The sequence below is a fragment of the Podarcis filfolensis genome, assembly GCF_964270895.1.
Source record: "Podarcis filfolensis genome assembly, chromosome: 7".
NCBI classification, from domain to species: domain Eukaryota; kingdom Metazoa; phylum Chordata; class Lepidosauria; order Squamata; family Lacertidae; genus Podarcis; species Podarcis filfolensis.
Genome location: NC_139603.1, coordinates 7,527,394 through 7,542,463, shown reverse-complemented (window position 1 = coordinate 7,542,463; position 15,070 = coordinate 7,527,394). Strand labels below are relative to the sequence as shown.

Genomic DNA, 15,070 nt, shown 5'->3' with positions numbered 1-15,070 from the left:
ACGAGCTTGTTATACCTCAACCTTTACAACTTAATGTTCTCTAAGGAACTTTCTTAACTTTCTCTAAAGAAAAGGCCCCTTATTAGGTTTCCAAAAGATGCTGAAACCTTAACCTAGGTAATTATTATATACTTATTATTATATACTTCCGACTGCTTTTCTACTTTTAAGAATTCCAGGCAGTTAACAGACTAAATTAGAAATATAGGGTGGTTGTCATTCTTGGAGCAGACCCACGGGAATAAATGGATTTTTACGTTCATTGGTTTCATTGGGTCTATTCCAAGTATCACTTAGTTCACCATTAATGAAAGACAAGGAGCAAAAATATACAATATAATAATACAATACAATACAATAATAATACAATACACAATATACAATAATACAATATAATATAATATAATAATATAAACAATAGCAGGCCAGTAGTTAAATGGCACCCTTCCCAAACAACTTAAGTTTTAACTCAGCCTTAACTCTTATTAACTCTCCTCAAAAAGCTTAACACTCCTCAAAAAGGAGAGTAGATGGATGTGTTTGGGGATGGAGTGCCAGAGCCTACGGGGAAAACCGCCGCTGGCTTTTTTCGGGTGCTTTGCAGAGGAAGCAGTAGGTCCTTGGGAAACTCACTAACTTCCTTCTCTCAGGGATGAAAGACAGAAAATAAAGCTTTTTGCTGTAACGTTCATGAAATGAAGTACTAATAGGAATTCTTTCAAAGCGTTAATTCTATTATATGCTTTGGCACACCATTTTATTTTATTTTTTTTAAAAAAGAAGCCTAAATAGCTTTTCAGATACCTTTTAACTGAATAACTTTCTAAAGAAATGCCTAACGTAACTGGTATTATAGTTTGAAGTCTTCTTTATTCTGTTATATTTTACTGCAAGAAGACCCATTTATCCTAAACAGAACCCAATAAGGCAGACATGTATGTACAAAACGTTTTGTGTTGGTTTTTTTTTTTTTTTAAGTGATCCCATTGAGATATCAAGATCAAAATTTGCAGGTAGCTCTTAGAAATATATTAAATAATTAATATAATTATTGGAAATTTTTAATCACGTTAATTTTTTAAGCCACTTTTTTAATTTTGTAACTTTAAAATGTAAAGTCCATCATGTGACATATCGTTTTAAAGCCCATGAAGTTCTGAAGAGATTGGTGTTTTTAATTTTGAAATCTCTCAATTCTCGGCTGAGCTGTTAAGGTTTTTGTGTAGTTCAGGAAGGCCAAAATTGTCATTTTTATTTTATTTTTTAATTTCAAACCATAACTCAAAAACAGGACGAGATAAATAAAATGTTAGATTTAAACTTAGTTTGGATCATTCAACAAGTGTGCTAAATATTAAGAAAAAAATGGATGACGTGACGTAAAAAAATTGGATCACTTGATATGGAATGACCCAACCCAATGGATGCAACCCAAGGGCATTTGATACGAAATGGACATGTATGCAGTTGGGCTACAATCCTATGCACATTTGCTAAGGGGCAAGTTTCCTTTAAATGAGTGGGGATTACTTCTGTGTAAGCACGTTATGTGCTGCTGACTGCCTAGGAACAAATTACCAACAAGAGTTCAGGGTGTTGATCAGGGACTTCAAAAATACTTGCTGCTACCTATTAGGTGACGCGGGTGGCGCTGTGGGTTAAACCACAGAACCTAGGACTTGCCAATCAGAAGGTCGGCGGTTCGAATCCCCGTGACAGGGTGAGCTCCTGTTGTTCGGTCCCAGCTCCTGCCAACCTAGCAGTTCGAAAGCACATCAAAGTACAAGTAGATAAATAGGTACCGCTCCGGCGGGAAGGTAAACGGCGTTTCCGTGCACTGCTCTGGTTTGCCAGAAGCGGCTTAGTCATGCTGGCCACATGACCCAGAAGCTGTCTGCGGACAAACGCCGGCTCCCTCGGCCCATAGAGCGAGATGAGCGCCGCAACCCCAGAGTCGGTCACGACTGGACCCTAATGGTCAGGGGTACCTTTACCTTTACCTATTAGGTGACAACTGAAGAGCGATGCCTAAAGATGTTGACCGTTAGATTGACACTTGGGACGGCTGAAGCCAAAGGCATAGAACTTTCTCTGGGCAGACAAAAGTGAGGACTCAATAGCTTGGAAGATGGCAGAGGCATTTACGCCACATGAAGCCAATCCATGCATGTTATAAGAGAAGAGCACACGAGAAACTGTTGAACTATTGAGCTAGTTATTCTGGCAGGCATCTTAACCAAGGTTTGGTTTTACAGTTCTGATTAGAACTTTTTTCACTGTATCTTTGTAAACCACAGAGACTGTTGTAGTATATACATTAATTAAATGAAATAAATCAGTAATAATAAAAGCAAAGCTTATCTGCCACCCTACACGACCGCCATGCAGCCGCTTGCAGTAGCTAGAAGCAGCTTCTTTGAGAATCCATGTCGCACCTGCCCAAAATTTGTACACCCTGGATATCCAGGTTGGTCAGAGAGATGTGTTGCCTTTTCTGTCACAATTATTTTTGGTGTCATAACCAGAGATTTCCTTTCCCGTCATGGTTGGGGGCAGGAATGGAGTCAGGAAATTTACTTTATTTGTGGATACACCATCCCCCTCGCTGAAAGACACTTGGTATAGAGATTTAATTTGCAGTAGGTTGTCCCATCTAGTGCTAACAGGAGGAAAGAAGCAGCAACTCTGTGGGAAAAGGGGTGGGAAATTGACAAAAATAGGAGAAAAAATGAAATTGTGTTTTGATTGTATAGGTTAGAAATGTTGAAATGGTAAAAAAATGAATGTATCTGCTGCCCGAATATATGTATAACCTTGCTGTCAGAAGCAGCCTCTGTATACCCCATCTATCTTCATTCCACGTAATAAACCATTCTTCATTCCTTTGTTGTGTGAGCTTCTTTATTAGGCGTAAGGGTTAAAGCTATACACCGATGTTCAACAGATACATGTACAGACCCCACACGAAAGGTCTTAATCCTCTCAGAGCTGTATGTTGAAGACATGGGTGTTGTGGACATGCACGTAGGTTCAGACATACACCTTGTGACACTGGCAGCCTGGAGTAGCAAAATTAAAGGTTGAAACCAGAGATAAGAGGATCAGAAGAACAAAGGACGTGGGAAGGATTTTGGATTTCAAGGAGGAATGTGTGTCCAATAATAATAATAATAATAATAATAAATTTTTATTTATATCCCACCCTCCCCAGCCGAAGCCGGGGTCAGGGTGGCTAACAATGCATTGGATCAATAGCTTGTCCCTAGAGTTTGAGTTAAAAAATTGAAAATTTGGAGCAGATTTCCGCCAAGGTTGAAAAATGGCAGGCAGCAAGACACATAACTTCATGCTGTGCATGGTTCCAAATAAAAATAAAAGTATTCCCACTGCTGCAGAATTTCTGAGTCCTTACTAAGTTCCAGAATATGACTATTTAAATTTACTAAGATCTCTGCATGGCGTTGCTGCATAAACTGATGTTTATTTTAAGGACATGGGTTCAAAGACTAGTATCGCTTTCCACTGCTTCACTTATATCAGTTGAACAAAGTGTTTGAACAACACAGTGGGTGGGATTCACTTAACAAATGCCATCAGCCGAAGCCCTGCAGCAGGGCTGTCCGGTGCGCAGTGGGGCTTTCCTTGTCACTGAATTCCAGCCTATATCCATAACTCATACCATAATGTTGAATATCATTTACCACTGTAGCAGCCCCACGAGGTAAGTTACTAATATTTCCATTATATAATTTTTGTAGATAGTGGCATGTTGCCAAAAAAAAAGGGGGGGGTACATTGGAAACAGAAAAATTGTTGCTTCATTCAAAGTGTTGTCACTTTAATGAAAATAAATTATTGTAAAGGGGGGGAAAAGATTAGTTTTCTATGTTTCTGGTATCCTGAGCATGAGCCAACAGGTTATGTATTAACCTTCTTTGGCAATCACTCGTAGCCGAGTAAGATTGTCTTCCATAAACACGGTTTTAACAATGAGTCCGTAAATGACTGTGGAGGCCAATTACGTACATACATAAGCTCATAGGAAACTGCTTTGACAGGCATGGTTAGCAAAAAAAGAAGAAACATTTTACATATCTCACGCTGTTGAGCAACACGTTTTAAGATTCAAACACAGTTCAACGGCTGAGCAATACTGCTCTCTACAGTTCTGAAGAATCCTATAATTTCAGGGAATACCCCAAGTTTCCCAGTCAGCAATTTCACCAACTACTTTCAGCATGGTAGTTGCTTCTGGAAACATTAAGGCAGTCTCGTTTAAGTTTAATTATCATAGCTGACCATCGGTGGTTGTTGTTTAGTCGTGTCCGCCTCTTCGTGACCCCCTGGACCAGAGCACGCCAGGCACTCCTGTCTTCCAATGCCTCCCGCAGTTTGGTCAAATTCATGCTGGTAGCTTCGAGAACACTGTCCAACCATCTCGTCCTCTGCCGTCCCCTTCTCCTTGTGCCCTCCATCTTTCCCAACATCAGGGTCTTTTCCAGGGAGTCTTCTCTTCTCATGAGGTGGCCAAAGTATTGGAGCCTCAGCTTCACGATCTGTCCTTCTAGTGAGCACTCAGGACTGATTTCCTTCAGAATGGATAGGTTTGATCTTCTTACAGTCCATGGGACTCTCAAGAGTCTCCTCCAGCACCATAATTCAAAAGCATCAGTTCTTCGGCAATCAGCCTTCTTTATGGTCCAGCTCTCACTTCCATACATCACTACTGGGAAAACCATAGCTTTAACTATACGGACCTTTGTTGCCTGACCATCGGTACTGACACAAATTCTAGCTTCCCATACACTAGAAGTCTTTTAGCAAAACACCTGGCCCAAGCTGGCCAAATTGGCAGGTCACAAGTGTCTAATGATGATAATAATAATAATAATAATAATAATAATAATAATAATAATAATAATTGTATAGTACGAACACACAGCCAGGGACTAGAAATGCAGGCCCACACTATATAGGGCATCTTCTTGTGCATAGGATTGCTGCTTAAATCGGAGCAGGAATTCTAAGCCAGATCCGTCCCCATTGACTAAGCAGGAAGTTTCACTGATTTTAGTGAACCTTTTATTTCCCCCTCGTTTTAGCAGCCTCAGCCGCTCCCATCTTCCATTCCACTACACAAGCTGTGAGCACCCATGGATCTATGATTAAAACCTAATGTTTAATTACTTGTGTATTCCTTTGTTCTGTTTATCTGGAAACAGTTCCTACCTCCAATATCCTCTAAAATTGTTTCCCCAAATGCCCCGTGTGATTTATAAATGTTCATTGTATTTGTTGTGCTGACTGATGGTTTTATTTAACTAAACTGGAATATACTTTTATTCATTAGAGAAGGAAATGGGGTGAGGGCTGTTGAAGAAGAGAACACACTTTTGCTCTCCTTCAGTAGTTATCAAACGTACATGCTTAGTTTTATTATCTTTACAGTACTCAACGGAGTCAACCATTACTTTAGGTTGTTCATATTTATGAGTTTGCAAGATGAGAAGGGCTGTTTAGGGCAGCCCTGTTTAGGGAAGCTTTTAATGTTTAACAGATTATTTTAATATTTTGTTTGAAGCCACCCAGAGTGGCTGAGGAAACCCAGCCAGATGGGCGGGGTATATTATGGAAGAAAGGGGTAAAGTTTACTGCATGTACGATGTTAAAGGAAAATATAATGAAAATGATGTATAGATGGTACTTAACTCCGGTTAAATTAGCCAAGATTTATCATAGTTGTGATAATGTATGTTGGAAATGTAAAGAAAAGGAAGTTACCTTTTATCACATGTGGTGGACATGCCCCAAGGTGAGAGACTTCTGGGAAAAGATTTATAATGAATTTTAAAAAATGTTGAAATATACATTCATTAAAAAACCAGAGGCCTTTCTCCTTGGAATAATAGGTTCTGAATTGCCCAAGAAAGATGTAAAGTTATTTTTGTATGCCACAACTGCTGCTCAAATTTTAATAGCCAAGAAATGGAAAACACAAGAACTACCAACTGTGGAAGAATGGCAGATGAAAATGATGGAATATATGGAGCTGGCTGACCTTACTGGAAGAATCCGTGATCAGAAAGAAGAGGAATACCAAGAAGAGTGGAAGAAATTCAAAGACTATTTGAATAAATACTGTGATATTAAAAATTAGAAATTACTTAAAAGTACCAAAATAGGCCTGGGACTAAATTAAGAGTTAATTAAATAAATAAGACTTAGAACTTTAAGAAAAGTTAAGAAATTTTATTTCAATTGGAATACTGTGTTTTAAAAATGATATCAGAAAACTGCTACATTTTATTTACAAGGAAATTCAGATGGGAGGACTTAGAGGAAGTCCAAAACATGTTTATGTGGACAGAAGTTTAAATCACTAATTGATTTGTGTTGTTTAGGTATTTACTGGTAATTTGTTCTCTTTTTTTGTTTGTTCATATTTGTGATTTTGTCTTTTTTTCTTTTTTCTTTGTTCTTTTGTTGTGGTACGTGTTATATTTGTAAGAAACGTAATAAAATTTATTTATAAAAAAACATGGGCGGGGTATAAGTAAATTATTATTATTATTATTATTATTATTATTATTATTATTATTATTATTATTATTATTATTATTATTAGGAGCTATTTGGGAAAATTACAAACATCCATAATATTAGAAAACCCCCCCCGCCCCGCCCCCCAGGGGGAAGGAGGAAGTCCTCGCGAAACGACGAAGCTCCCAGAGCCCCTGACGACTACAAGTCCCAGAAGGCCAGAGTGCCGCTTCCGGTTAACCTCTTCCTCGCCGCGTTCTTCTCTAGAACCGTTTCCCTGGCTCTGGAGGTCCTCGGGGGTCTTTGGGCAGTGAAGACACACACACACACAGAATGAGACACCCCCCCCCCCAATAAAAACTCCCTCAGCTCCGCTTTCTTTCCCTCAGGCCTCCCGTCTCTCTAGGCCCGACGTGCCTCCTGAGGCCTTTCGCTGCCCCTCGGGCGGTGTCACCGTCAGGCGAGAGCCCGCGAAGCCCCTCCTCCCTCCGGCTCCACGGCCCACGCGGCGGCGGCGACGCCTCCTCCTCCTCCTCCTCCTCCGGGCCTGAGGCAGCGGGCCGGGAAGCCGCTTCCCCTCACGCCCGGCCGCCGCCGCTAGGGGCGCTCCGGAGGGCTCGGCGTCGGGCGGGAGGAGAGGGGTCGGCGGGCTGCGCGGCGCTGGGCCGGGCCGGGGCGAGGGAGCTGAGGGCCGGCCGCGCCCGCCCGGGCCATCGCGGGCTGCCGGCGAAGCCCCGCCATGCCTGCCGCGCCGCTGCCGCCCAAGGAGAGCAACCTCTTCAAGAGGGTCCTGGTGAGGAGAGAGGGCAGGGCCTTCTTCGGGGTGGGGGTGGGGGTCGCCTGGGGGGGGCAGCACCCTCGTCGTCCTCGTCACCCCCCCCCCCGCCTTCCTTCCCTTTGTGCGGCGCCCGCCCTGGAGCTGAGCCCCCCGACCCAGCCCTCCTTTCCGTCCCGCCACCTTTCCGGGCCTCCCCTCGGAAGGAGGAGGGACGCGGAGGCCTCTCTCGGCTCCCCTCCTGGCGCCCTCTCGGCCGGATTTACATAGAAGCTAAACAAGCTATAGCTTAGGGCCCCCCCTCCAAAATATACTTCTTAATTCTCTCACTATTAATATACTTAATTGTCTCTCCCTCTTAATGTACTTCTTAATTGCATTTCAGTTCAGCAATTGCTTTGATAAAATACCTATTTCGTTATGTGCAAATGGCTTTAGGTACCCATTAGGTCCATAAATTACCATATAGCATATATCTATCTATCTATCTATATATATGTATGTATATATGTGTATATATATATATGTATGTATATGTATATATATATATATATATATATATGTATGTATATATATATATATATATATATGTGTATATATATATATGTATATATATATATGTATATGTGTGTGTGTATATATATATATATATATATATATATATATATATATTCAACACACAAAACAGTGACAATTTGTTGTTGGCAAAGGACAGCTGGACATATAAAGGGCCCCATTAGTAGCTTAGGGCCGCATCAAACCTAAATCCGGCCCTAGGCTCTCGCTCTCTCCCCCCCACGCCCTTCTGCTGTCAGTTGCATTTCGTTTGTTTTGTTAAATCTGCCTGCTGTCCTTCCTCCGGAGGCCTCATCCTGCTCTCTCCTGCCCACCCACCCTGAATATCCCATGCTTCTTGTCCCTCGCTGGAGATCCCCCGCCCGGTCACGGCGTGGCTTCATCAGGACCGAGGACGTGGGAGAAATGCAGGATTTGCTCCAGCCCCCCAGCTGGGCCCGCCAGGGCCCCCCCCCCAAGGCAAGCCAGCTGGCAGAATCCGAGCCTCTTGTGTAGCCCAGGCTGGTAGCCCAGAGAGCCCGCCCTTCCTCCATGAGTGGGGTTGAGCCCTCTTCGAAACCCACCCAAGTTATGGTCATAACTGTTTGCAAAGGATCGCCTCCAACTCTGCAACCCCATGAACACGACAGGGTTTAATTTTAAATGAGTATGCAATAGGATTATGCTGTCCAGCTGCAACCCCAGTAAAGCTGCATTAGACACAGTGGGGCTTGTTTCCCATTGAACACCCCAAAAAGCTGCATCCCTTAAACTCGCTCCAGTGGGAATAATTTCTACTGAATCAAACAAGACTGAGTAAAACAGCTTAGGATCATGCTGCACTTAAGCAACTTTTTCACCTCCTTTCCCTCATTTTAAATCGGGTCCCCAACCACTCTTCTTAGCTCCCCCTGAAGCCCCAAACGTACAAAACTCTTTCAGTCGTTTTGGGGGAGTGGGTTGTGTTCAGAAGCCAACTTGCATTCTGCATGTGAACCATGCATGTCTTCTGCTTCCCCAACTTAGGAGGAGTTAGGTTCACCTGTGCCCACCACCTTCCTTTAGAAACACGCACCCTGGGTCCTTGCAGCTTTCCTTCCCCATGAAGCGGTATACCCTAGCAGTCAGTGTGCTGTCACTGCAGCATCTCTACACAAGCTTCAAAAGGAAGCGTACAAAACCAGTCATCACAATGTACTGGATGACCCAGGCACCAAGACAATAATAAATCAGTAGGTATGGGGTGAAGGGGCCTCCACATGGTGTTTTGAAATGCTTCTGGAGTCTTCTGAAAGACTGTCATTTTTGGAATTGACATTTCCCCCCTTTCTTGTACTAATAAATTACCATGTTAAACATATGGACTGTTTTTTATTGTATTTGAGCAGTCAAAAAGTTTTTAAAAAACTGTCAGATTCCAACCTTTGTATTTTTTTTTATAATAAATTTTTATTGGTTTTACAACATATATTAACAAACAAAAACAGACACTTCACAACATGACACATTAACAAACAAACATATAAACACGTATAATTTCATCACCTTTCTTTTCTTAAACCTTATTTTGGCGACTTCCCCATACCTCCCTTTTCTGCATCCCTGTTTTAAACTTTTTCAGCAACCCCTAATTTCAAATACTTCTGATTCAATTTCTTTCAGATTCCAACCTTTGTAAAACTGCTCAGTATTAATACTTTAAAATTTTTTTTTTGAAAAGCTTTTATATTAAAATAATTCAGCATTAATACACACATATTGCGAATATACAATCATACAAACATACATTTGATACAATCCTTAAAAATGTTCAAACATACCTACACTCAATCCCACAGATAATTCCTTTTCCCATCACCATCCACCACCCCTCACCCCACCTTTGTGTTAGACTTCCAATCTACTCAATTGCAATTTCTTTCCACTTCTATTACTTTCTTTCATACACCTTCAACCTAATTTCATGCTTCTTTTTCTGTTACACATTGTAATCCATCTTATTTAGTATTTCAGTATTTAAAACAGAACTTGTTTATTCTAATAGGAGTTCTGATTTTTCAATATGGTTTTGCAAGTATCCTTTAAACACCTTCCAGTCCCTGTCTATCTTCTCTTTTGAGATCCTTCCCATTTCTCCCATTGTTTTGGATATATTGTAATACTCCAATAATTTGGCAAACCCCTGTTTTTGTCGGTATAATACCACTTTTCCAATTTTAGGAAAATTTATTCATTTAGAAAAACACTAGAAGGTTTTCTATTGGGAATAGTACCAGGAAGTCTAAAGGAAGAAGACAAGACATTATACTTATACGCAACAGTAGCCGCAAGGCTATTGATCGCGAAAAATTGCTCGGTATTAATACTGTATTTTACTGGGAAAATAGGGAGAAGTGGAGTTAATTTGTGTAGGTATGGCAAGTTTTTTCACTTGGGAGGATAGTCTGCTGGGAGGTATATAACATTGGTGGGCAGAGCCAGAGCAAAGATGATTGGTAGACCTAGAGGCAAACAATCTGGAATAAAAACCACCTTGCTACAATTCTCACCATGATTTCTGCAACTTAGAAACTCCCAAGTCTACGGAGGCTTAGTCAGAAGTAAGCCGCACTGGGTTTGATGGCATTTCTAACAAGAACATAGGAAAATTTTAATTCAACAGACAGTTGCTGTTGGAAAGCAAATTAAGCCAACTCTTTTCTGACTTGGGCGTGCTAAATGTGCACACAGAGACACACAGGCCTGGTTCACATACTGCATAGCTGAAAACAGACTTGTTTAATTTGGATGTACTGTACACTGGTTCAAGCTGCTGAGAAGTTCACTCCTTCCACACTCCTGCTTCTGCTGCATCACCAAGCAGCAAGCCAGAGCCCAGCTTGTAGTTCCTGAAGCTGGATTTGTGGTTTGTTTCTCTCTAAGCAAACCATGAGTGGTAACAAAGGTTTGTTCTTTGCATTCTGCTGGTGGTTTGTTTGGAGGAAATAAACCACAGCTCCTGGTTTGAACACCACAGCAAGCCAGACTCCCGACTTGTTGCCTAGAGTATGGCAGGAGCAGGGGAAGAGCAGAGTGAGAACTTTTATTGTTCACTTAAAATCATTGCTTAACTATAACTTGTATGGCCCAGTTTGCCTGTCAGAACTCTTATTGGACACCTGGAGGCATTTAGCAAGGGGAAATGGCAGGTAAGGAAAAGGAAAAAAGTTAGGAACTATTCTCTCCCACTGCTGTTTTTCATTTTTGAAAACTACTGTCAGTTTCCCTGCATATATTTGATTGTGTTATATAGTTTGACCCTCAGAGATCTCATTAAAAGGCAATCTTGTCAGTGATTTGAAGTGCCACTGAAGAAGCTAATGAATTGTGATACTAAGTTAAGTAAGAGATTACTTTTTAAGATAGGTGTAACCTAATCTTATTTTTTCCCCCTTCCTAGAAATGTTATGAACAAAAACAGTACAAAAATGGACTCAAATTCTGTAAGATGATCCTTTCCAATCCAAAGTTTGCTGAGCATGGAGGTAAGTGCATTATTAATTTAATTTATTCATTTTCTTAAAGCAGGGGTGTCCAACTGGTTGATCGTGATCTAGTGGTCAATCCTCGGGTGGTTTTGGCTCCCTTTCCTTTCCGGTGGCAAAAGAGCATCCAGGAAAACGGAGTTTTCCCCTTCCCCTTTTTATTAAAGTTCAACATTTTTGTATCCCCCTCCCTAAAAAAAGCTCAACAACTTTGACCTGAACCTCCGCTCCCCCCAGTTTTTTATTCCAATCTCTTTGGAGTTGGACGTCCCTGTCTTAAAGGATGCAAACTGTTTGTTTACCCAGCAGATATTCAGAGTGTTTGTTTTACACCATTTAAATGATAAATTTTAAACTTTAAGTATCTTGAAATAATTTAAAACAAGCCTTTTCTTCTGAGCAGTGGTAGAAACTCAGCCACATAAGCTAAGTGCCAAATGGCACCTTAAACCTAGGTTACGTTTGCCACAGCAGACTGTCTAGTTGCCTTTTTTGGCAGTGACATTTCTTATTATTCCTTTTCTATACCAATTTATATTTTAAAGAAAAATCTCAAAGCGGTTTACAGCACATTAAAACATCAAATAAAACAATTCAGAATAAAACAACAAGAAATCTCCCATGATCGGACGACTGGCTGGCATGCAGCAGCATCTTTTGATGTGGGGGTGTGCAATAGCAGAAAACGCTGCAGCCTGCTAGCCAGATGGAGATGTCAGTCGCCAAACCTAGAGACGAGGCATTGTCACTTGGGTGAAATTGGATCTGCACCAGTTGCAAAATGTTCCTGGCACCTGTGGAATTTCAGAGAATGCTTCTGAGCAGAACCTTAGAGAATTCAGTCTTGGTCTGGTGTACATGTACAAAAGAATGAGGTGGTAAGGTGAATTGTGCCATTTCAAACTGCAGATGGTAGATTTTGCTCCTATATCTATAAATAAGTAGAAAACCAGCAAAATTGGGAATTAGCTGAACTACAGCCTTTTCTCTCACATGCTAGATGTTTCTTGCACAGCTTGTGTGTTTGTGTATTTTAATATGGGGGCATCCTCACCAGAAGTCTGAAAGCTCATTACAGTACAAAACCTGTTCCCTTTTGTGGTAGTCTTTATTTTGTTTTATACTAGTACAATCTGTATCCTGAACTGTTACACTTTCTCCTACCACCCTGTTCCGAAAGTGTAGAGATCAGAACTCTCTGGTTTCTGGAAATAAATGCATGTTCCATGATAGTTGTTGGTCATAGGTTATTATTGAGTTAAGCTTGAATAATTTCACTTTGATTTACTCTGATTCAGAGCTGCTTTGTTGGAGCGGGGCAGTGGTTTCTCCTTCCATTCTGCAGAGCAAGAGAAGGATGACGTACACATTCTTCTGTGTGCTCTATACCTAGCTGCCCCACCCCACAAAATAGTGAATGAGAAGCTTTTGTGGATGTGTGGGATGGTGAGAATCCATACCTGTGTTTGCATCCATGTATTCCCAAGAGGCGCTTGGATTATTATTATTATTATTATTATTATTATTATTATTATTATTAGATGGGGATTGTGAAACTTATCACACGTGTGTTGCTTAAACTTGATTCTTACATTATAAAATATTTCTTACAGAAACTTTGGCTATGAAAGGACTGACCTTGAATTGTTTAGGGAAGAAAGAAGAAGCATATGCATTTGTTCGCAAAGGCCTTCGTAATGATGTAAAAAGTCATGTGTGTATCCTTTCAAATAGTACACCAATTTCAATTTTTCCTAATAGTTCTGAAATCCTCTTTCTCTACGCCTCTCAATTATTATCCAGTGAATACTTTGTTATGTAACAAATTTGAGCATTTTATATTTAAATGTATAGATTAGGCCATTAGATATTGTCTAACATACCTGTGGCTAACCTGTGGCCATCTAGATATTGTTGGGACTCAAACTCCCTGCCAACCATCAGGAATAATGGGAATTCTAGTCCCACAACAACTGGTGGGTCATAGATGAGCCCCTCCTGGTCTAACAACTTAATTTGATATGTAATCTGTTAAATTTAGGAAATTCTAAAATGCAGTGTATTAGTCATAACACTGGATTCCTGGGTACTTACTGTAGGTCAGCACAAAACGTGTGATGTTTACTATGCCATTCTGTTTCTGCAGGGATGGGGGACCCTTTTATTCTGGCAGGCCGGATCCTGTGGACTCCTGCCCTAGACACCAGCCTTATAGGTTAGGCTGAAAGAGCCACTGCCTGAGGTTACTCAGTGAGTTTCATGGTGGAGTGGGAATTTGAACGCAGGTTTTTCCAGTGACGCTTGTTTTTAGCACGGGTGGAAATCTCCAGCCTGTGGGCCTAGTTAGCCCTCTGAGCCTCAGAGGTTTGCTCCCCAGGCTGTTTTGTCTTTCCTGGGCCTGATGTAATAATATATGGCACTGGGCACAGGAAAGTCCATGCTCAAATAAAGGAAGAATTCTGAGCACCCGCAAAGCATGCTTCTGATTCTTCCTTTGCAGATGCTTCTTGAACTTTGAATTACTCGACATCCTGTAATGTCAGGGGATGGAAAGGTGGTTGAGGCCACCCACCTGCCCACATGGTTTGCGGAGCCCGGGCCAGTTCTGGATCTGCCCATAGGGACTTCCCACCCCTGACCTACAGCCGGCTTTTAAGGGTACCAAACTGTCAAAGGAACTTGCAAACATCAATGCCCATTAAAACACACCTGGATTACTAAACCAGGGAGGGGGCTCCTTCCCCACAGGGCCCATGGCAATCAATGACTCTATGGCAGAGAAAACCTGCCAGCTGGATCAGGGGGAGCCAGGCTCCTGGCGTCTCCTCTGGCCTGCTTGGCCTGCTCTTCCTGGCTTTCTGTTCACAGAGCAGTTGTCAAGAACTGCCTTCATATCATGCTTCTGTCCTTCTGACATGCAGCTGCTTCACCTTCTCAGCTGCTTAGCCTCCTTGAATTTGAGTCATTCTGCAGAAAGGCAGTTACAGATAGGTAGCCGTGTTGGTCTGCCATAGTCAAAACAAATTTTTTTTTTTTCTTTCCAGTAGCACCTTAAAGACCAACTAAGTTAGTTCTTGGTATGACAAAGCCATTTTTCACCTTCTCACCCCTTGCTTTTTCCTGTAAGACCTATTGCAGTCGTTAAGAGTCGTCAACAGGCTCATCACAGCTATCTGCCAACCACCCATTCCCACCACCCTTCTGAGTAATACCCCTCCCCACCTTCTCACTATATAGAAGGATCTGGCAACTTCTGTTTCAGTGTATCTGAAGAAGTGTGCATGCACACGAAAGCTCATACCAAGAACTAACTTAGTTGGTCTTTAAGGTGCTACTGGAAAGAAAATTTTTTTGCAGAAAGGCAGGTAGCAAAAACAATCAATATAATTTTAAGGAAAATAATATGTTTTGTCCATACATCACCTCAGCCTCATGGACTAAACAAGTAATAGGCTATTTTGTGAAAATGAAGAATACCTAATATCACATGATTTCCTCCTCCCTTGGCTTATGGCACCAGAGTATCCGATGGCTTAGTCATATAAGAAGAAGAAGAGTTTGGATTTGATATCCCGCCTTTCACTCCCTTTAAGGAGTCTCAAAGCGGCTAACAATCTCCTTTCCCTTCCTCCCCCACAACAAACACTCTGTGAGGTGAGTGGGGCTGAGAGACTTC

The 15,070-nt window shown here is 41.5% G+C and overlaps 1 protein-coding gene and 1 long non-coding RNA gene across 3 annotated transcripts in view; one reads left to right on the top strand and one right to left on the bottom strand.

Annotated features, from left to right (window-relative positions):
• Window positions 1-777: 777 nt before the first annotated feature.
• LOC310767610 lies at window positions 778-3,073 on the bottom strand. The gene is made up of 2 exons (XR_014550961.1): window positions 2,013-3,073; window positions 778-1,629 (listed from the first exon to the last, which is right to left on the bottom strand). It is a non-coding gene; the product is annotated as an uncharacterized lncRNA (long non-coding RNA).
• Window positions 3,074-7,164: 4,091 nt separating this feature from the next.
• Window positions 7,165-15,070, top strand: part of NAA16 (N-alpha-acetyltransferase 16, NatA auxiliary subunit) — a 36,948-nt gene continuing 29,042 nt past the window's right edge. Inside the window, exons 1-3 of one of the 2 annotated variants that reach the window (XM_083624642.1) lie at window positions 7,165-7,333; window positions 11,310-11,394; window positions 13,008-13,112. In XM_083624642.1, the coding sequence (XP_083480768.1) occupies window positions 7,280-7,333; window positions 11,310-11,394; window positions 13,008-13,112 (244 nt within the window). In that variant the 5' untranslated portion in view covers window positions 7,165-7,279. The remainder of the gene's footprint in view (window positions 7,334-11,309; window positions 11,395-13,007; window positions 13,113-15,070) is intronic. The other variant, XM_083624643.1, reaches the window with a different exon arrangement.